This window comes from Anser brachyrhynchus, assembly GCF_964034855.1.
Source record: "Anser brachyrhynchus genome assembly, chromosome: 2".
NCBI classification, from domain to species: Eukaryota; Metazoa; Chordata; class Aves; order Anseriformes; family Anatidae; genus Anser; species Anser brachyrhynchus.
This window is the reverse complement of record NC_137695.1, coordinates 27,878,472-27,900,689: the sequence shown is the minus strand read 5'-3', so window position 1 is coordinate 27,900,689 and position 22,218 is coordinate 27,878,472. Positions and strand designations below refer to the sequence as shown.

Here is a 22,218-nt window from a genome sequence, read left to right as displayed (position 1 = left end):
CTGTTTGGCTGAAACTTTCTATACAGGACAGCTGTTAAACATGGAAAAAATATACAATATAATTTAACTCATCTGTTCCTCCCTTTGCCTCCCTGAGCTTCTAAAGCTTACTGAATTCTTAGCTTTTAATTTCGACCAAACACATCACACTAACATTTGATAAATACATGCGGTTACTAGGAGGCCAAAACATATAAGCTTAGTGTTAGCTCTACATGTACAGCAGCAGAGTTAGAATGGAAGGGTCCTGAGAAGAACAGATCATTAGCTGAAGAGATAAGAGGAAGTCTGAGGCTTAAGCCAGTCCGTAGGTGTGTATCCTGTAAGGTCTTAAGTGCTGAACTGTAACATCATTAATCCTTAACGACACTGCGAATGCAATTCTCAAACAATTCTATTTACACATGGTTTTATTTTTTTTACTTTCTCAGCAGCTGTAATGCACAAACTGTCATCTGCATCTTCCAGGCTCCCACCAGTAGGGTGTGCTCTGCTGGCATATTTCAACAAACTAATCAAATTTCATTATGATGACAATGATTGAAGATTAACAGATGTAACCTTTAAAGCAAGCTTTGTTACCATAACCATGCTGAAGACAATATGGAGCCTTATTATACAAAATTTCTGAATATAAGTATTTAAAATGGACAGGTTATTATCTAGAAAATGTTTAAGATTGCAAACACTAAATATTTTAACCAAAATATTTAACACCACAACTTTAGCTTGCATATATTATAATAACAAAAAAGAAAGATTAAGAGAACCCGTGGAACAATTTATTTTGAGTGACACAAATGAAACAAGGAACTGTCGGTGAACCTTGGGATTTGGTCTGATAGGTTCAAAAGGATTTTCCAGCTCAAAAATGGCTTTTTTTTTTAAAGACTGCCCAAAGACTTCTCATACAATTTTCATTTTAAAAACTATGAATCAGATGCCCAGAAGTTAAAAAAAATATCTCCAGTCCAAAAGATAGCATCTTCATGAGCACATTGCTTGTTACAGCCCGCTAGCAATAGCAGGTATACACAATCCTACGCAGAAGCACCTAAATCAAAATCCCTGAAAAACAGGTTACACTATTCTCATACAAAAAAAATCATTTCATCTTGTATGTTAGGATGGCTTTGAACTTCACCTCTGTCACAGTTACTAAGTATGCTACATGGCACTCTAAAATTTTAGTCTCAAGGAGCAGAGTACCATAAAACAGATCTACTGAAACTGGTAGCTTTAATGCAGCAAGGCATTACACTTACCTTGCAGTATGCTGATATTCAAAAACAAAATCATAAAAGTCAAGTGCCATGAAAATACCTTCCCACCCTTCCTTCTCTGCTCGATTTATACTATTTAGTACCACTACTCTTATTTGGACCAGGGTTGTGATCCTTTTCTGAAATTTAGCATTCACATTCCTTTGAAAAATTCAATAGATTTAGCAGATCCTTGCAGAAAAGTAAACCAAACAGCTGATACAGTCCAAAGAGCAGCTGTGAGGGCCTCAGGCCAAAGCACAGCTTTGCACAAGAAATAAAAGATGCTTTAGAAATGTAAAGCAGTGCTGTGTCTGTACGAGTGCTGGCTCCTTGCACTGCTTATGTGTCTCAAACTACTAACCTTCATTTCCTATTCAGAAACACTCAGGAGCATTTATAAAACTGGTAATTTTAATGGTAAATCTAAGTTATTCCAGTAGAAAAGGAACATAAAACTCCAACTTGAGAAAAGTAACAGAAAACATTGGGTTTAAAATGTCTACGCTCGGTTATATGTAGAAATACATTTTTCAAAACTTGAAAGGTCTTGTAGAAAACTTACAGAAGTTGTATTCCAGCATCACTTTAAAATGAATGTGCAAAAAAATTGAGTTTTTAAAAAAGTAGTTCACATCAGTAACAGATGTTAAGAAACTTTCTCTCAAATTTCACAATTTCTTTATAATTTCTACCTATACTCCTCATTTATAATTTGATAATTTATATCTGTCATTTGTATTTTATTCTATTTTGATAACATTCCTATTCAGAACCACCAGCCTGTGTGATCTCAATGATCTGAGCGTAAATGGCACCTATCTGGTTACCAATGCACTTTTACCACCTCTGAACAAGTTACATTTTCTTGAGAAATTGCTACATGTTTTTCTAGTTTCTATCTTGCCCATAAAGAACAAAGTTGCAATGAGCAACTCAAGATTTTATTTTTCATGAATGTGGTATCTTAAATCTTTAATTTAAAAATGCAATTATGTAAAAGTCTACAAAACTGCTCGTTTATCACAATCACCTATATACCACTACTAAAACAGCCTTTTAATACAAACCTAACATTAAAGCCAGTCTCAAGATCGAAACCCACAAATATCTTCTCCTTGTGAAGTTCAACAATAAATTTTACTCCAATGAGCTGTTCAGAACATCCTAGATGGAAGATAAAACCCTTGAAAATCATTAAGTTAAATGCAATATTTCAAACTGTCTTTACTTCCTACTACCAATAAAAATCACCAAAAGTTTCCAGTTACTGTGATAACGAAATTAAGTACTAACTGTAAAAGGAATGATTCTTTCCATTTCCTTGCTTTTTAGCATACATGTTTTCAGAACATATACGAACAAATTACCTGTCAAGACATTTCCTTGTCTGCCAGTACTTTAGTGGATATCTATATCGTGATTCAGTCTTGACAAATTGCAACTCACACAAATACTCTAAGAAAAGAAAGTAGTATGTGGTGGGGGGAGATGATGTCCATGTTATTTTTGGAACATGGCCACCTATTATGCTGTGCTAAGACTTTTACTTTCATGTGGTTAACTTACACACACACACCCCCAGTGCAGGATTTGGGCTGGTGGATTTGCTTTCTACTATTTACTTTTAAATCTAAGAGAGGAAAGCAATACTTTTCGGAAACAAAGAAAAAGTGTATTTTCTCCTGCCCCAATCTTATTGCTTTTAGATCACATAGAATTAAAATTACTTGAAGAATGATTGAAACAGAATATTTACAAGTAAAGCTTCAATCTTACTCATAACATCAAAACACTGCTGCCTTTAGCTCATTAGGAAATCTTTGCCAAATCAAAATCTTAGTTTTCATCTCATGTGAAATATACTCTTAGCTTCCACATTTCTTCCAAATGCATCCCTCCAAACAGAGGGCCATATTTGTAGTTGATAAAAGATTCAAGTCCAGCCAACCAGAAGCCCAGTCATTTCATTAGTAAACAGAATTGTCCAAAATCAGTCTTTTCACACTAGTGCTTCTATTTTCATACTGTGTCCTGCCTGTAAATTAACCCTTAATTACTGGAACTCCAATTTACTCCCTCTACAATACTAAACTACTTTCTACAGACTTAGAAAAAATGCAGAATATTGACATATAAACACAAATTATTCAGAAATTTTGGGTTATGACAGATAATCACTCTCCATCAGATTATTCAAACTCGTATTCGAGTTCTTCACCAAATAGCTTCAAGTGGGATGAGTTCAGAAGCAGAGTACTTTTAAAGCAGTCCAAAAATTCATCACTGTTTTGATCAGCAAGTAACTCACCCATGATGAGCATACATCACAATCCTACATACACAAACCTTCTTGAAACCTTTTTTAAACAGAAGCATGTTACAGTCTGAATTCTTCACATTAGAATCTTCATAAATAGTTAAGGCTGTTTGCTGTGCTCCTCTGACATATTTATGGAAGATGTTTGTGAAGTTTCACAAACAAGAGGGAAAAAGATATGTAAACAAACAAAACCAATTTTAAGATAAATCTTCAGTCCCTCCACAACAATCAAACAAAACAAAAACTGATGTAATGAGTAAAATGAAGGTAGTTGTAAAAGCAGGACATCACATGCCTCCCATAGGTAAAGGCAGGCCATTCTACTCTCACCTTTATCACGGTCATAGAGTAAGTCTTCTGTTGAGCAAGGACTCCCATCCTGAGATTCAGGAGGGCAAAAGGGAGAGACACATGGTGAATGACTGCTGCAGCTGCTGCTGCGCTCCTGGACAGATGGAGTCTGAGTGTCAATGCTTCGTGTACTACTACTACGATAGTGAGCAGGTAACGGGGCCCTTCGACCATCGGGAATATCCAAAGGCTGCAAGAAAAACAAGCAATTCAGGTTATAGGGAAAAGATCCAACTCCCAAGCAACGTCAGCCTGCAGCACTCACAGCTGAAGCAACAAGACAAGGCCTTAAGAACAGCAAACAAGTCAGGTTTGAAAGAAATTTTATGCAAGAAAATAATGCAATGTAAAATGGACACAACTTACATAAATTATGCTCAATGCTGGGATAATATGCAGATGTTCCCAGCCAACTATGTCCTCTTACGTGAGGTTAACAATAGAATGCACTTCAACATTTATCTACACGCGCTAGTGTTTTTAGCATTTTTCTGATATTTTAGAAAGCAACTTGCATCGCACACGCTCGACAAATAGACCTTGTACTTAATTGTACTTAGCAGTACAATTTTCAATACAGGTCACTTATTATAAAGCAAAAACAAAGTACCCTGATACCACATTTGGATAAAACAAAAAGCAGAAAACATCAAACACAACAGCATATTATTCCCATAACAAACTGAATTACTGTTACAAATTAAACTGTCCAAGTTTTGCTAGCAGGCAGTAATTCTCTAGCACGCCTGTACTTTTCATCCTTTACTTTTGTAGGCAACCTCTGATAAATTGAGAACTAAGCAGAAGACGTTCAAGCTTATATAAGGTTCACCAGCTTTGTTTTGAACCAAAAGCAGTGCCTGCTCACAGCAGTCTAGTTGGCACTGGCAAGAGAGATCTTGCGTCCTAGTCTGCAACATACTGCACAGACATGTTCATTGTAGTAAGTTGGTACACCCTAATTCTTGCTCCCTGTGGGAAAATTAGTTTTATCATGAAGATAGAACTACTTTAAAAACAACAAAAAAAATCAAATGAGAATGAGAGTTCTAGTTAAAAGTGAAGGGGTAAAAATGCCTCCAAGATTTAAAATAATGGTTTTATCTTCACTTCAGTGAGGACTGTATTCAAGCCATAGAGAACAGATTAAATGTTCTAGCTACAAGAATCCTTTTTCCTTTTCACGTCGAGTGAATATTTGTTTTCCTCTTCTCCATTCATGCCAAAATGAAACAGCCCATTCTAGAGCTTAAAATTCAACCCAAATATTTTACAAGAGTACATTGTCCAAGTATCACATTCTCCTCTCTTCAGCAATAGTCTGTCCAGAAAACCACCACATACTACACAAAGAGGCAGACACAGTAAAGTCAGAGGAGCCTTTCCTTCTTATGAGCCTTCCAGTTAACAGCATTTCACATTTCATTTAAAAGCAAAGTAACACACTATAAAGAGAACATTACAGTTGCTACATCAAGTGCTCGGAAGTTTGGACACGGCTGCGTAGTCTGTTCCAACAGTTCAGCTCACATTGCATATGCGTTACAACATGACTATGTGTTGCTCTTCCCATCACCCCCAACAGGCCATGACTCATTCAATGCAGAAGATAGACCTAAAGCATTTTATCATTTGTTACACAGAAGAGAGGCAGAAAACAAGACTGAAGCTGTAGAAAGGAAACAGTCTGGTAATTAACATAACCAAAAGGTAACTGCCATGCAGAACAGCATTCTATCTCTGTCTCCCACAAAAATTTTGAGATGTCAGGAAGTCATCTGAAGCTACCCTTCTCTTTTATGGCATCTTTTCTGGAAGCCCAGTCTGTATAGGACCAGGTCTGCAAAAGTCTTCATTCACAGATGCAGAAGGAAACCACGGGAGCTGCACTTTAAAGTCTTAAAATGATACGCAGTACCCTGAGTTACCTGAAGAATCACATTATAGAAGCCTGATAGATTTGTGTTTCTCCATCCATGAAGTGCAGATATCATCTTTCTTCTCACACAGGTGAGATAAAAAGAGAACAACATTTCAGAAACACTCCTATTACATAGAAGCAAAAACCCAAGAACAAATTCATATTTCTGACTTCAAAGCAAGGTTTAATAGTGATCATTAGGACACACATCTAACAGGGAGAAAAAAACATTGAACAGCTACTCATTAAGTGCACACACTATACGTAACAGGTAAAGCAAGGATTCCAGGCAGGAAAAAAACAGTAAGCACATAATTAAGGACTTCAGTATAACACAGATGTTCTTCCACACCTGTAGAAACAGTATAGTCTTATGTAGTCAGGAAGTATATCCCAAGTCACTTACTTCAGCCTCCACTGAATTAGAACTTAAGGTATAGAAAGTCATCTATATTTTCAAGTATGCCTCTAGAAATACACACAAGTGGAAAAAGCTAAATATTTATCACTCTTTCCAAGTAGAATAACTTTTAACATGTAGAAAGCACCTGCAAGTATTTCAGATTATCGTGCTTCTGTATATTTCTTCCCCTTCATACTGAATCCAGGTTTTGACGAGAGCAAAACCCTTCATGAAAATATCAGCTAGATACTATTCCACTTTTTAAAACTTATGAATCAAACCTGATCAACATAAAAAATACTGAAGTTACTTTCCATGAGTCATGCCTAAACTATTCTAAAAACTGAAGCTCTCACAACATTAAAGCACAAGAAATAGAGTAGCTAATTCAGTACAGCTGCTATTAGTTTTCATAATGCTCAATGCATGGAAAATAACTGGAAATTACTGCATTCTGTATACTGTTTTTTTTTGCAAGAGTCCAGTCATGTACTAACTTTATGCCAAATGCATTCCGACAAGACACCAGTCAACCACTATGGGACAGTATGTTCTTGGACATCACTATATACTACCCTCGTAACTCCCTGCAAAGGTATGGAAACTGTCGATTTGACAACAGCAAGCATTTCTTAATACACTGTTAAAAATCACTTTTTTCTTTCCAGCAGCAATATTTCTGCTTGAAAAATTTAAAGCCACCCTCCATAGTAGCATCAGGAATGCTACTATGATATAATATACCAGTGGGAGCCTTAAAAATAATCTGTTCTTCACAAGCCTTTCATCTATTTGGGAGGCAACTTCTTCAGAGCAGAGTATTCTATGCTTCTGATATAGAAATTATTCTCTAAACTGGAACAAAGGGAGAAATGGGAAAGTGGTTCTGCCTTCTAGCGTAAATGCAGTCAGTGCATTAGACAAGGTGCAAATGCAAAAGAGACATCACATATCTTGAAGAGACTGCTCCTCGCAAGGAACACGTGGAGACAGGAGAAAAGACCTTTCAGATGAAGGATATGAAGATTAAGGTAAAGATCCTCTGCACCTGCTCAAATTAGAGAAACAATCACTTTATTACAGGACCGAGCTTTCTGATAGGTATATAAAAAGCATTTCACTACCTACTTCCAGAGGCATTAGAGATTAAGCAAGAAACACATGAATCAGTTTAACATTTATTGCATGACATTTGGTCAGAACTGCTTCATTTCTAATTTCTTTTGTATATTTGAAAGATAGGTCAGGTAATATTTTTCCTAATAAGAGACCTATGAACATGTACGCCTCCAACCGCAGGGCATGTTTCACTAGTTTCACAATGTATTCTGTAACAGGGAGCTTCTAAATACAACAAGTTCATCATCTTACTGTTCCGAAGTCTCCAACATTTGCATTGTGGAATCACCATAGAACAAAGAATAAAAACCAGTCACAACTACACAAGAAAGCTGATTCCCTCTTACAATTTGTAGTGGGACACAACTACAATTTCCTGGAAAGCTAGTCACTAAATTATAAAGCAGGAAGGAAAATGTATCCCAGATCTTTGAATAAATGCATTAGAAGATGAAATAACATTTATTAGTAAACCTGAGGAGAAAGATGCTATTAAAAAGGGACTAAAAAAATGTCGGCTCTAACTCTGTTTTTATGAAAGAAAAATGAAAATGCCTGCAGCTAACTAAGCAAGCGGGATGATCTGAAAAAATATATACATATATGGCCAAACTGAAAAGGAAGAAATGCTTGGAATGTTTTGACCATGTATTACTAAACTTCATAGTCAATTAGATTATTAAAAGAAAAAGCTAATGACATTACTGCATCATCCGTTACCTTTGTGAAGCACAAAAACAACATGGCTAGTCTCTCTACAATTACCCTTCTAGAAGTAAAATTATTTTTATCACTAAAAGACTGTAGGAAAAAAGGCAAAGAAGTTTCCAAAGAATTAATATAACTAAGTCAGCAAAAGATATGACAGAATATATTCCAGATCAATTTATACTTTTTTATGAAGTAGGATGACAAAAATTGAAGTCAGCAAAAAGGAAGACAAAGTATGGAACATCATACCCTACAAAATAAAAAAAATCTAAAAATAAATGAAATCAATTTGTGTATCCAAAGACTAAGCAGGAAAGTGTGAACATGAAAGGAAAGTTTCACTATTTTCCAATTTTAACTAGGCCCTAAATTAAATAATTCAAGTAATGTCCATAAAACTAAGTTTACTTTAACCACAAGCTTATTTTTGTCCTATGCATCACCTAGTCCCATTTTGAGATGGTGAACTAAGAAACAGTTTGCTCCAAAATTCACACATTTATACTGAATAGATAAGTGAACAAAAAAAGTTCAAGAACACTAAACTAAAATTTTAAAAGTTAAGTTAAAAACAAAATGCATTTTAGTTTTGTTAAGTCCAAGTGTGTTTATTGAAAAGAAACGGAAGAAATCAGAAAGCTATTCATATACCATCTAAATCTGAATAAAACTTTAGATAAGGAACTGCATTTAAAAAATAAAGGTAATCATTCTTCTCTATGTTTTTAGTAAATTGTACCTTTTCCCACAAAAAAAGAATTCTTTCCTGACATATTAAAATTAAGTTTTAAACATGCACTGATGAAACAGGAAGTAAGCTTGGAAATAGGTTAAAAGAAAGCAGAAAAGGTCTAGATGCCCACCAATCTTAAAAACAAGCCTGTTAAAAAGTTTATTGTTCCCACATCACCCAAAGCAACCAATTGCTTTTGATTGTTACACTTTTTAAAAATAGAATGTTACAACTAGAAAGAATGGCAGAAAATTGAAAGAAAAACAAATTGTTTCATCAGCAGTGAAACTAATGAAGTTTGGTTGTCCTATGGTTTATCTTTTGTTCAGTAATTCCTAACCTTTAACCCAGCTGCCCCAACTCCCCCAGGCTAAAAAAGAAGCTAAATTGCTGCATTAGGAGAAAGTTCACCAGCAGTAAGATTCAGTAAATTACTCTTATTATGATCTTCCATAAGTAAGCAATGAAATCTAATAAGCTCAAAGATAGTACTAGTAGTCCCTCTTTAGGTCCCACCAGAATAGATCTGACAGAAATTAACAGTTATATAACAGGAAACAGCCCTCTGCCCACATAGATGGACTTGACTTCAAGGGCAATGTTTAATTTATGACTTTCTTTTGTGCCTGAAGACTCTCCCCAACTAGATGTTTGGACGAAGGGTTCACTATTGCCTTGGTTGCGTAAACTGCTGAGCACCTCTGGCCTCAATCCAACAATGCACTTAAGTATGTGCTTAACTGTTTGGCTGGACCAGAGCCAGTACATTCAGTAACTTACGAGACAGTTCTGCATCCAAAGTAATAAGCTGTTAAAGCCCAAGGACAACATTTACGAAGATGATTTGTCTGATAAATAAATGAAACGTCCTCTAACCATAAGAGATAACTACCCTAGCCATAGCAACATCAGTAGTGGCACTATAATACACCTTTTTATACTCTCTTCGGAGATGGCAACAAGGTTTGATTTGGGCTTTTTGTTTTGGTTTCAGTTATTTCTTTTTTCCCCTTTATTCCCTGTTCCAACACAGACCCTTCTAACTGGGATGAGACAGCTTTGGGAAAGGCAACCTAGCATAAAACATTTACTACTACAGTATTTTATTCTTAATAACAGAACACACCTAAGTCTCTGGAGAAGCCAAGAATATTCCAAAGCGTTTAAAGTTTACTGCCATAATAAAGAAATACAAATACCAGATTTTGGAATCTTAACCCTCTAATTAAAGTTTTATAGCTTGATTTGTGCACTGAATTGCTATTAGAGGACCATTCACAAGAAGAGAACCTACAATTTGGAGAAGATTAGAAAAAACAGCAGAGCAGTTGTTGATCCCACAGCAGAAAAGTTTCATTGGTTATTTAGGAAAGAGTGGCTGTAAAACTAAATTACACATTTTAAGTGTCATCTAAGCACTGCAATGCTCTTCAATGAGAATTCCAATGCTCCTTAGATTGTATGTATTTCCCATACAGAGATCTCCCACAACAGATCACAGTCTTTTAAGGAAGTAAAAACAGTTCACATTTGGTTTATGGAAGAAAAGTATTAAAACCAAAAAGCTGAGCAGAGCACAGGAAACTTAAGTCTTGCTTAAAAAACAAAACAAATAAATAGAAGCAAATAAATTAATCTCTGTCCCTACTTACTACTGTAGCCTAAAGTATCTAAGTTTTTGAGCACTTACATTTCTCACAAAAACTTTCAAGTTCTTCACAGGAAGGGCATCCTAAATAACCTGTGTTTAGCCAGAAGCCCGTTAAAAAACTGACAAAAAAGCAAACAACCCTAAAACATTTAAACAGTTTTCAAACAATGTCTTTGAAGAAAATTATTTGTAGTTTCAGCCATGAGGAAGTTTTCTCACGTGTTTATAGGTTACAAAGAAAAAACAACTATAAGCATATTAATATAAGCTTACCTTGGATACCTCTTCTTTTCCACTGTTTTCCTTAATGAATACTTTTTCCAGTTCAGGGCTTATTCCTTCTACATTACACGGCACACGTGAAACAGTTGATTTTGGCACTGAAATGTTTGACAGTGGCATAGGGACTGATCTGGAAATAGAAGCCTAGAAGGTAGAGAGCCACATGATTTGAGGTTGGAAAACGGAATAAAACAGAAGTCTGAGATCAGCACTAAAGAAGGTAAAGTAAGAAGCCATGTATTATTTGCCATGTAGATCATCTTTATCTGTCAAATTTAACTAAAAAAATGCCTGCATAAATCAAAAGCCACTAAAAACACCTCTACTTAAACTCAATATAGTTCTATATTCATTACTTACCAGTAGGTAGGCAAGTATATGTACTTTTCAGATGTATAGACTACAGAATACACAATAGGGAGATGGGGTGCACACAGTGTGCTGATGTGGATGATTTTAACTGTGATCCAAAAGGCATTTCCCAACATTCCTGAAGCTTAACCACTCAACTGGAATATTCACTTAATGCACTTCTATCCTCTTTTCGTTGGCTTTAGTGAATGAAAAATAAAGTATTCATTCTCAACCTCTAATTTCATTAGCTTCTAACATTTCAGAACTTTATGTCAAAAGTCTTAAAAGAAAATAATTGGAGTTTAAGAATCAAGCACCTAAAAAATGCAAGTATGGTTTTTGGAAAAAAACACGTTGGAATGGAGTTCTGTTACCAACAGAAGCCATTCTCAAGAAAACATGTCTTTCACTGTCAACCCCAAAAGCTTTAGCTTAGCACCTACACTGATAGCCATCAGTGTTCACTTCCTAATATGCATTTTCCTCTCATCCACAGCAACATGGTAAGACAAAACGTAAAACATACCTGTGGACATCTCCAAGAGATTACTGAATTAACTGGCCTAGGGTGGGGGGATTCCCCCTTCCTCCCTTTTTTTTTTGGAGGAGTTCATGCAAAATGAACGTAAAAAACTACTGCCTGCAGGATACCTTCCCACAGTGGTACCAGAACTGAACACTTCACTAGTCTTGTTATAGAACACCTTTCTGAGAAATCAAAAACGTTGCGTGAGTGAGTTCCAAGTGCTAAAGAATGTTACTGCAAAGTATACGCCTTAAGTGGATTTCAGCCTGTGATAAAGACTGTTTTTAGTACAAGTAGTGGCATTGATACCTGCAACAGCTTACTTTGAGATGTAAAGCAAAATACTTTCCTACACAAATGCAGTGAATCCTTCATTATAGAGGCATAAAAGTTTCACGAAGAACATTAATTCCTTATACGTCTTCATCACAAGATCAGGTTTTAAACATGAGATTTTATGTAAACTGAATGAACATGAAAGGACTGGCCAACACAAAAGATCAGCCATCACAGCTTCTTTCTAAAACACTACTTATTTAAACAGGCCTGCAGAAAATCCGATGACAGAGCAAGCATTTAAGGAGATCAAACGGTGGCTTGTTAGTAACATGGAGACCAAGTTAAGGTTCCACTGTAGATGAAATTTAATCAGGATTCAAACGTCTGTACTGTCAAATGAGAAAAGATTAACTGCTTTCTACAAATGGCTTAAGGTTCACGAAGTTATTCACTGAACCTTGCCTGAGTTTTAAAATCCATTTGGTTTCGGTTTCACTGGCAGTTTGTGGTATCTAAAGGACAGACACTGTGTGAAGCATCCTCCATTGCACCCTGCTAAGAGTCTGGTTCATGCTCACGTAACTTGTCCATGTAATTTGCCAAAGCTATTCTTCATAGTGTCAGCACCTTTCTAATAGGAGATAGATTTTTTTTTAAACAACTTCATGATACACAAAAATGACCTGAAAACAAACGTTGGCCCGGCTAGTGTGAAAATGATCAGCTATATTAAGGTTTGCATAAATTCACAAATAATTTTGAAAAGTAGTTAAGTAATAAGAGAAAACAGAAGATGTCAGGCTAGGAGCCTGAGCTTTACCTATCAGAGAGATTAAGAGATTATGATGTCCTATTCCTGATTCACAAAGATGTGCTTCCTGATAACATTTGCTCAGGTATATAAGACCTGAGATAGGAAACAGAGGAAATAAGAAAGGGAAAAAAAAGTAGTTGATATCAGACTTACTGCTGGGAAAGAGTTCTGTCATCACATTGCCCATTGATATAGAACACGAGAATGGTCATCAACACAATCTGAACAGAAGAGTTTGCATCCTAAAACCTCAGTCTTGCATCCTCTCTGATTAAGTTTTTCCTGCAAGTCACAGTGTCTGGAACAGGAACAGGCTAACAATGATGGCAATTTTTCCATTTAATAAGATGGAAATTCTCAACATAAGCTGTAACATACCAACGTTGTTCTGCCACAAGTAAGCCACCGCTACCACAAAGGAGTATGTGAAGGCTCTCATCATGGAAGACAGAATCCTGTATTGACAGTGATTCTAAAGTACCATAACAACCAAAAGGTTGTTATAGATGACCTTTGTCTTAGACAAAGCCATGAAGAAAAAGGTTTGTATCCTGTAGCATGAGAGATGATGACCAGTCCTCTAATTCCAGGCATGTGGTTAATTATGGCTAGCACCACCTTGATTTCAGCTAGGTTTATATTTGAGGTGAATTATCTTTTTATAAAGCAGACAAAACACAATATTGTTTTACTCAATTTCATAGGGACACTCTGATCTGGCCTCTCTGGCCAGGAAATGACCAATAAGCAAAGTATCACAAAAACTCCTGAAACAGGACAAGAAAATGAGGTCTTCCCTCAAATATCTGATGATGCAACACTACTGTCTTTTACTGATGAATACATAGTAGGGTGAATTACAAGCCTCTGCGTAACTAACCAATTAGTTTCAGAGAAGCAGAAAACTAGCTTCTGTAATCTCAATGCAAATACTGTCTAACGGGTCCCATTCGAAGTTCTGCCTGCTGCTCAAAGACTTATCAATTATTGGGCTTCCAATCCAGTCCACTTACTTTTAGTGCATTTTGTTTATTTATAAAACAAGCTTAGATGAAGCTGTGTTGTAAAACCAATAAGAAAATACCCTCCAGAGGAACACAGACTTTTGAAAGTATACCACAAAAATTAGTCTTGGAAGCAAGTATGCATTCGTGGAAAGACAGCCTTATCTGGCCATGCTTAAAATTTTTACAGCATCTTAATATATTTTAGTCGCTATCTTGCTGCAACCCCTCAATTTTTTTTTTATTATATTAACGGCTATCAGATAAAATTCAGTGTAGGTGCAATGGTAGCAGGATGTTAAAGCATTTCAATGTACCACGTAAGAAACCAAACAGGAGAAAGATGGGAAGAAACAGCAGACTATTCACCCAACACAGATAAGATAGGAGGCTGTTAATATAAGCAACTATCTGCTTACCTGAGTCTGACTGATTGCTATGTGGTTGCCATGGAGAGGTGACTGACGTTCTTTGTCTTTACTGTGACGACTACTCTGCTTACTGCGCTGAAGCTGCTGCCTCAGTTTGGCAATCTGCTGGAAAGAAGTTCGGGTGAAGTGATAATGAGTTATCAAATTAATATCTGCTCATTTCTTCCTTTATGAAGTGAATCACAGACATCTTTAAGTCCTCTTTAAAGAATTATACATGCACATTGGATTTTCTTCCCTCTAAGCATAACCATTCTGTTATGGTTATCTTCTGCCTCTAGACACTTTCTGCAAGTATCTGCCACCCTATTTACAGACCTGAACATGTCAGCAGGCTTAGCTTACTACTAAACTTCCTCACTTACAAACAAGCACTGTAATAACTGATGCAAACAAAAGTAGTCCTCCTGACAATTTGTAACAATTTCTAGACTGTAATTGGCTTAAACTGAGGGACTGCAAAGCCTATAGCTTAATTTGTTTTACCTTAAGCCAAACCAAAGTTTTCCAATAATTCAACTGAAAAATAAAAGAGCCTCTACAAACAAAATCAATCAGTATGTATTGCTCAATCTTGGAGAACTTATTTAATACGTTTAACAGTATTTCCCCACAGGCTACATTACCACAGATTCCGATTCCTTCAGGCAGACAAAATTATCTTTTTTACTGTCTGCTGTAAAGATGGGTAATCAAATTATACATATTTTAAAGGTCAAATGCAACTACAGTCATTATTCATTTGACATGTTCCTTAACAGAAGCTAAAGAATTTCATTCATGAATTCCTCCATTTATTTAATCCTCCTGAATAGTTTCTACATGAAAGAGTATTTACCCTCTATAAGCGTTGCCTGAGAAGTTCATACCACATGCAAATTTATACAACAGGTAGAGATACTTCTTTAAAGCTGCCTTCCCCCCCCCCTCTTTGCGCTCACGTCTCACTATCTTTCACGATCAGCATGCTAGTATATAAGGTAAAGCATGCATGGCCCTATTTCATTTTTAACTCAGCTATAGATAAAAAATTTAAAAACCTGAAGTGCAAATAAGGAGATGTGAATTCACACAGAAATCATGTTTCAAAGAACTTCATCAGCTGGAAGTATCCTCTTTTTGACTGACAGACTACAAGCACATTCACTCTGTGGTCAACTCCAAGTAGCTAAATATATCACTATTGCCCTTTCAAAGCAGCTTTGTGGTAGAGCAACACTTCACTCTTCACAGTGTCAGCAATGACAGTGCTTGGTGAAGGTTTCAATGGAGCCTTGCTCCAGGCTTTGCAATTTTCTTGGTATTTCTAGTATCACTCACAAAAGACAGATCCATCTTTAATGCTTCATATCAAGTCTTGCCACACCTCATTATCCACATTCAGAGAACTGCTACTCAGAAATGGTTGACTACTCTTAATCTTCAATGACAGACAAACAGTTTAGATTTCCAAAAGGGTCTGTGTCGAATACACACAGAAAGATATAGCCCTAGCACGACCAAGTTTCTAACACAGACAGGCTAGATTTAGAGAACAAGACTAATCTCTTGATGAAAGGTGCCACTTGGGCACCATGATAGAAGAAACTTCAAAGGAGTTTGAAGAGATACTTCACCTCTACAAAAAATATTTGTCCAGAACTTCCCCATTCTGCCTGTAAGAGTAATGGAAGTTAGGAAACTCAGCTCAGAGAGATGAAGCAGCAAGAAAGTAACCAGTTCGATAAGGGAATGTGAAAATAAATCTATGATGGTTTACATCTAGAATGCTGAAGAAGGTGAAGAATAGGGAAATTATCTTCTTTAAAAGTAAGAATGAGAAAAAAAAGAGGTCCAGACTAGAAGACAGCTGTGGACTGAAATGGATGGCTACAAGAATAACCAAAAAGCAAAGACACTAGAGGCAAGGAGAGTACTTTATATAATCTTTCATTTCTGCTGCCTGATCCTGTGGGCTTCCTCCTGTTTAAAAAGTTAATTACCCTATTTTTTATTTAAATGAAATCTAGCTTTCTGAGCTTTCCTCAGGACCATGCTATAAAAAAGATCTATACAAATCCACATCAGAGCTCTGACTCAGATTTTTGATACAAGCAGCTTGCAAATCTTTAAGAGAACATAGCCTCTCACTATAATATTTGGACAGTGAGAGAGGCTATATTGGGCCAATACACCTCTAGACTGTCCAAAATCTTGATGCTGTGATGCCCCCCATCTGTCAGGGCCCTGAACATCCTTATCTGTGGTGGAGCCCATACCCACACACAGCAGTCGAGGTGGGGCCGCACCACACTCAGTGCAGCAGGAGGGAGGATCACCTCTTCTGGCCGGCTGGCTGTGCTGTGCTCAGGGCACCCCAAAATGCGGTTTGCCCTCCTTGCTGCCAGGGCACGCTGCTGGCTCGCGCTGTGCCTGCTGCCACCGGCACCCCCAGGTCCCTTTCTGCTGAGCTGCTCCCCAGCCACTCGCCGCCCAGCCTGGGCCTGGGCCTGGCATTGCTCCGTCCCAGCTGCAGCACCCGGCATTTACCCTTGTTGAGTTCCATGCCACCGATGACTACCCAGTGCTCCAATCTATCTAAATCCCTCTGTAAGGCCTCTCTTCCCTTCAGGGAAGTAAACAGCACCTCCCAGATGATTGGTACTGGGTAGAACCGGGTAGAACCTGCACTTGAAGATGCAACTACTACTCTGGTGTAAACACACCCTGACAGTGAACTTCAGTCAGGGCAGCTGACAGTGCCAGAGTATACCAGAAGCACAAAAAACACTCAACTCTTCCTGTTCTGAGAGCAGAGATGACCAATATGGTGAGAAAGATTAGGCAGAAAGAGAATAAAGTGCTATGCTGGGGGGAAAAAAAAAAAGGAACAGCAGTGAAACACTCCATCTTAACAGGGCAGATACAAAGAACTGAAAGGGTCTGGGGCACCATTTTCCTTACATTCCCAAGTAAGGAGCATGAAGGTGACCAACACATACACAACCTTAATAAAAGCACACATGTAAATCATCAGTTAAAGATCTAACATGTATCGTTTAAAGCATCCAGTTGTTGAAGACATTAAAGCCTTAGCTTTGCACATGGGTACTTAGACCCAAAAAATGCGAACATGATTTTAGCGTACCAACTCAAATGCTCTCCCTTTCTACCAACTTGAGGGAGAAGGCACAGAAAATTCATTTCATGCATTATTTTCTTAAAAAAATAGGTCTTAAAACGAGATTTAGAGGATGCAGCCGATTTTTTTTTCCAAAGAGAAATCAAACTGGTGCTTTCACTGATGTGCAAAAAATCATTGCACAGAACACCAACAAAAAGAGACTACATATAAAAAGTAATACCTGCAAATTGCAGTAATGATAGTTAGAAGATCTTTACAAGATCTGTCCCAGAAAAAAAATAAACTGCCTTTTTATCAGTCATTATTCCCATTACAGAAGAAAGATTACTGACAGGCGTGCAGACTTTTTGTGAACATTTTCAAAATCTGAGCTCTAAGGACCTAAGCTTCCTTTTATTCCTCGGGGAATAAAAGCAACTTGAACCCTACCTCCAATGTTCAGACACTTAAAAATTACACTACTTTACAAGATGCAAGCATAAGCTGGTAAGTTTCAAAAGGCATTTTTAAATTCACATTTTGCAAATACTCTAGTGTGACTGTACTGGGGAGGGAGAACAAACATATCTGTGCACTTTTCAGAAGAATTAAAAGTTTCAGCCTCTTCTCTCCAGTGACCATTGCCTTCAATATTCTTGATGTATTGGAAAGACTTTTTTTCTTGACATACTTTAAAGTTATTTATACAAAAGAATCAAAAAAGATCGGTGCATGGGTTATTGTCATGCAGCCAATTATAAGATGACCACACATGCTGAACTGAAGCAAGGATTATTCAATAAAGTTTGGAAAAGTCTGTATTTTCTGCTTGCTTAGTATTTTTATAATGAGAAGTATATTTGCAATAAATACAAATCTTGTCTATATCACTTGTAATATGCATGTAATTTAATATAGCTAATGGCACAAATCTGATAAATAAGCAAATTCCATTTGCTCTTCACAGCATTGCAATAATCTGAGTATCCTGATAATTTTTCATTTGAAGAGACACAGTACAAATATGAAAGAACATGTCACATCTCACCACTCCTAATTGTTCATTAATATTTATCAGCTAATAGATTGTACTTCTACAAATCAAGTACACAATACAGTAACTTCCCATTGCTGAACAAGCCGCAAACTCATCATTAATGATAGAAAGCTTTAACTCATCTGTGAACCACTTGTTAAACAAGTTAACAAACAGGTCAAAGAGTAAAACAAGCATTAGAAATTCAACTTAAACCTTTGCATACAATCATTCAATACATATATGAAAGCATATAAAAAGATCAATCCTTCAGATCTGATTCTCTTTTATTCCAAAGCCTTTTTCAAGCGTTCTGTTAAGACGAAAAAGGAGGACCCTTCCAACAGGGGTTTGCTGATGTCAGTGTAACAAATACAACATATAGAGGTATTTAAGGTAAGTGGAAATCAGATGTCTGAAATAGTAAAGTCTTAATATACTGAAAACTATTTGCCTCAGACCCTGCTTTTTTTCCAGCTGAGTGTAAAATCCAGGGTGAGGTATAACTAGAACAGTCTTCATTCAAATTCAACAGAATTTTAAACTATCTATTCAGGTTCAAAGAGGAAAAAATACCGGTGGTTCAAACCTCTATTTTCTGATCAGAGTTGTTGTATTTGACACAATCTTCACCTCTCACTCAAGAGGTATATCTATTAAAATAATTTTAAAGAAGCCTGGCATTAGCTTACAAGAAGTTATATTCAAGACTTAGTTAAAAAAAAAAAGCAGTAGATCCCCCTCAGAATCAAGAAAGAGGCTTCTTGTTAGGAAGTGATAAGAAACGTACACATTTTTAGGGTTTATAAATTTGAATATTTGTAGAAGTTTCCTGTTGTGGTAAACAAATACATTTGATTGAAATAGTTCTCGAACCAATAATAAAGCCTTTTTTTAAATTTGAAGGACATCCAATCTTTTTATCACAATCAATTAAAGCCACATATACAAATATTTGGTTAGTTTACAGTATCAAAACAATAAAAAAAATGCTAGAAATCATTCCATTAGTTGTTGGAACAAGAAAACACGAATATAAACTGAGACAAACCAAGGAAACTGTAAATAGCTATCTGCTTATTTACCGTCAAATGCTTAGGGAAAACAATCCTAAATGTTGAGCAGAAGTACTGTTACCTAATGTTACTCGTAACAAATGCAGTTGTCCAGTAAAGGTGATAGTTTTATTTCTATTATTTAAGCTCTTACTTACAGGTACCTACAGCTTTGTCAATTTTTTGACTTCTTCCAATGCTTTATTCAGCTCTCCTATCACCTTCCCATCAGAAATTTCAGCACAAGTATTAAAGTTGTTTTAAGACTGAGATTAAAGTGAAGGGGAGAAAAATAATTTTATCTATGCTAAGACACATTAGCATAGTTTTCAGATGTTCAATGCCTTGGAAGGAAAAGACAAACATTTGATTGGGAGTCCTTTATGTTGGGAATGCACCTATTTCCCTGGAAAAGCCTTTAAGTCTGGTTAAGTTTTAGCAAAATTTCAGTTTGCATTTGTTTATGAAAGATGTTTGGAACTGGCAGCTACATTTGCGAGTATCAGCAGCTTTTTCTACTGAGCTTTAAATTTGAACAGAACTGTCTCAGAATTTTTCCTTCCAGAAACCGCAGATTGCTGAGACACAAAGAAACTGAATGCACAAATACTATTGGTATTGATCAAACTCTTACCATCCACCACACAGGCATTAAGTAGCTCGGTGGAGGAAGGGGACAGGTTTGCATATCCAGGAGAGCAAACATCACACACACATGGAATGGCTGCACGGAGAGGCTGGAACCAGGCCTTACAGGTGAGGGGATGGAAAAATTCAGGGACAAAAACAGAAGCCAAACAGAACTGAGAAAGAGCTCAAGTAAGGGAAGGTAAACTAGAGCTGGTTGGATAACATACACAGAATGACATTGGAATTATAAACCTGGGGAACTGGAAAAGGCAACAAAACAGTGTAGAAAAGCTGGAGAGAGAGAGAAAGGAAAACAGAGGAAGGGAAAGAACTGCAAGCTGGAAGAGGTAAGACAGGTCTTAGGGTGAATAACCCTTACAAAGTCTGAATAGAAATAATTCCCTTCCACACATCCCAATTTTTTACCTTTTTTTATTACTGTGTTCTATCTGAAAGGCACCACGAAACCCACCAGCCACAACATGTTTATCTTTCTCTTGAGCTCAGCCCACAGAGGATGGCAACCTAGCACAATGGATCACTGCTATCAAGTGGCAGAGACTCACATACTGAAGGTTTCCCTATCACTGACAGTCACAGCCATGTGGTAAAGAACAGCTGCTTGCTGCAACACTTGATAGGGAACCACCAGATGATGAAGGATGGTCTCAGTAAAAGCAAGTGTTATCCTGGATATACAGATGTTATTCCTGCCTCTGGTACAATTCCTTTGTGCTGGTAGCTAATGTTTAAGCCAAAAAACTTTTCAGATACAAGACTCGTTCTGCACTAATTCCAGGGCACAATTTGTGATTTTGAGTATTTGCTTACCAGCTGCAAATGAAGTCACACGGGCATTTGGAAAGCCCATGTATAATAAATCAGTTAAGACGGGCTTCATATTGGGTACTCGATGAGACAGGAATAGACAATCCTTACCTCTCTTCAGCTCAGAAACCTTGTCTTTAAAAATGAGGATATTGCTACTACCAGAATGAATGATTACTCCATATTCAAAGTTGATTTCAGTATTTGAGGAATCAAACTTACATCACTCCTTTTGATAGCTATTCTTCCTATCAACAGTTATCAGGAAAAGGACTATCTACTGCCAATAACAATCCCTCCTTAGCCAGCCTATATATTTCTCCTCATTTTTGAATGCTCTATTAAACACAGAGCCAGGAGAGAGTACACAAAAAAATGAAGAATCAGGGCAAAGTCCCATCCTATGGGGGAGGAACCACCAGAATATGCCACAAGATTCGTTTCTTAAAGAGAAAGGTGTAGCTCTAGAAGAGAGGCTATACCCTTCCTGTGGGGACATGAGGCTTACTATAGGCCAAGTGTGTGCTACTGACCAGAGCCAGAGTTGCATGAACTTGGGACAGAATGTAGTTTACTGGTGCATAAGGCTGAAATAGTGCATATTCAGCTGAGAGATGGAAACCATTTTCCTGTATCTAATTTCTCATTATGCAAATCTGCTTCATTTCTGATGGGTTCTTTCTAGTTGCTATTGTAGTCTACAAGAAAAACATATGATTAAAGAGCATTTCAAGTAATCATACCACTACTGTATCAACACTTACTCTATTTCATTTGTGAAACTGACATCCTCTCTATCTTCACCCTTAAACTTGACCGAAATTTCTAAACAAGAATATGGTAACATCCTGACAAACACTTTGTCTCTTTCAGCATTAAAGAACAGAAAGCTAGCTAAGGTAACTCTGAACAAACAATAACAGCAACAAGCTGGTTCCTCAGCACTCACTCTGGCCACTCCTCTGCTGACAACACTGTGTAGTAGGAGGGGAGGAAATCCAACAGGCATAAAAACAACCAGTCTTGAAACAACTCTTATGTTGGACATAAAACCTGTTTCAAAAGCAACAGAGGGGAGGGAAAGGGTGCAGTTTCCTGGACTCCAGATAGGGATTAAAAAAATATGTCTTGGGCATATCAAGACTTGAAAGGCTCCACTGTACAAAACTTCTCACCTCTTTTAGTTGATCAGCACTTCCCCACGATGCCGAGCGCTGATGAGATCTCTTTTCTGCTCCTTCTTCAGCCCAACAGCTAGGTGTCTGGAGAGAAAAAAAATGAAATACGTATTGTACTAAACTCCCCAGGTAAGAATATTTTTGGCACAAATTATTGGTTTAATCTTTCTGCCATGTCGGTGTCCAGGCATCATACATAAAGAATAAATTTCAGAATCTGATAT

At 37.0% G+C, this 22,218-nt stretch overlaps 1 protein-coding gene across 4 annotated transcripts in view; it reads right to left on the bottom strand.

Moving 5' to 3' along the window:
- GLCCI1 (glucocorticoid induced 1) overlaps nt 1-22,218 on the bottom strand; it is a gene marked incomplete at its 5' end in the record, with an annotated part of 55,470 nt that overhangs the window by 6,071 nt on the left and 27,181 nt on the right. For 2 of the 4 annotated variants that reach the window (XM_080579980.1, XM_080579982.1), the window contains 4 exons: nt 3,916-4,126; nt 10,748-10,900; nt 14,153-14,269; nt 21,992-22,078. In XM_080579980.1, the coding sequence (XP_080436106.1) occupies nt 3,916-4,126; nt 10,748-10,900; nt 14,153-14,269; nt 21,992-22,078 (568 nt within the window). The remainder of the gene's footprint in view (nt 1-3,915; nt 4,127-10,747; nt 10,901-14,152; nt 14,270-21,991; nt 22,079-22,218) is intronic. The other 2 variants (XM_080579981.1, XM_080579983.1) reach the window with 1 other exon arrangement.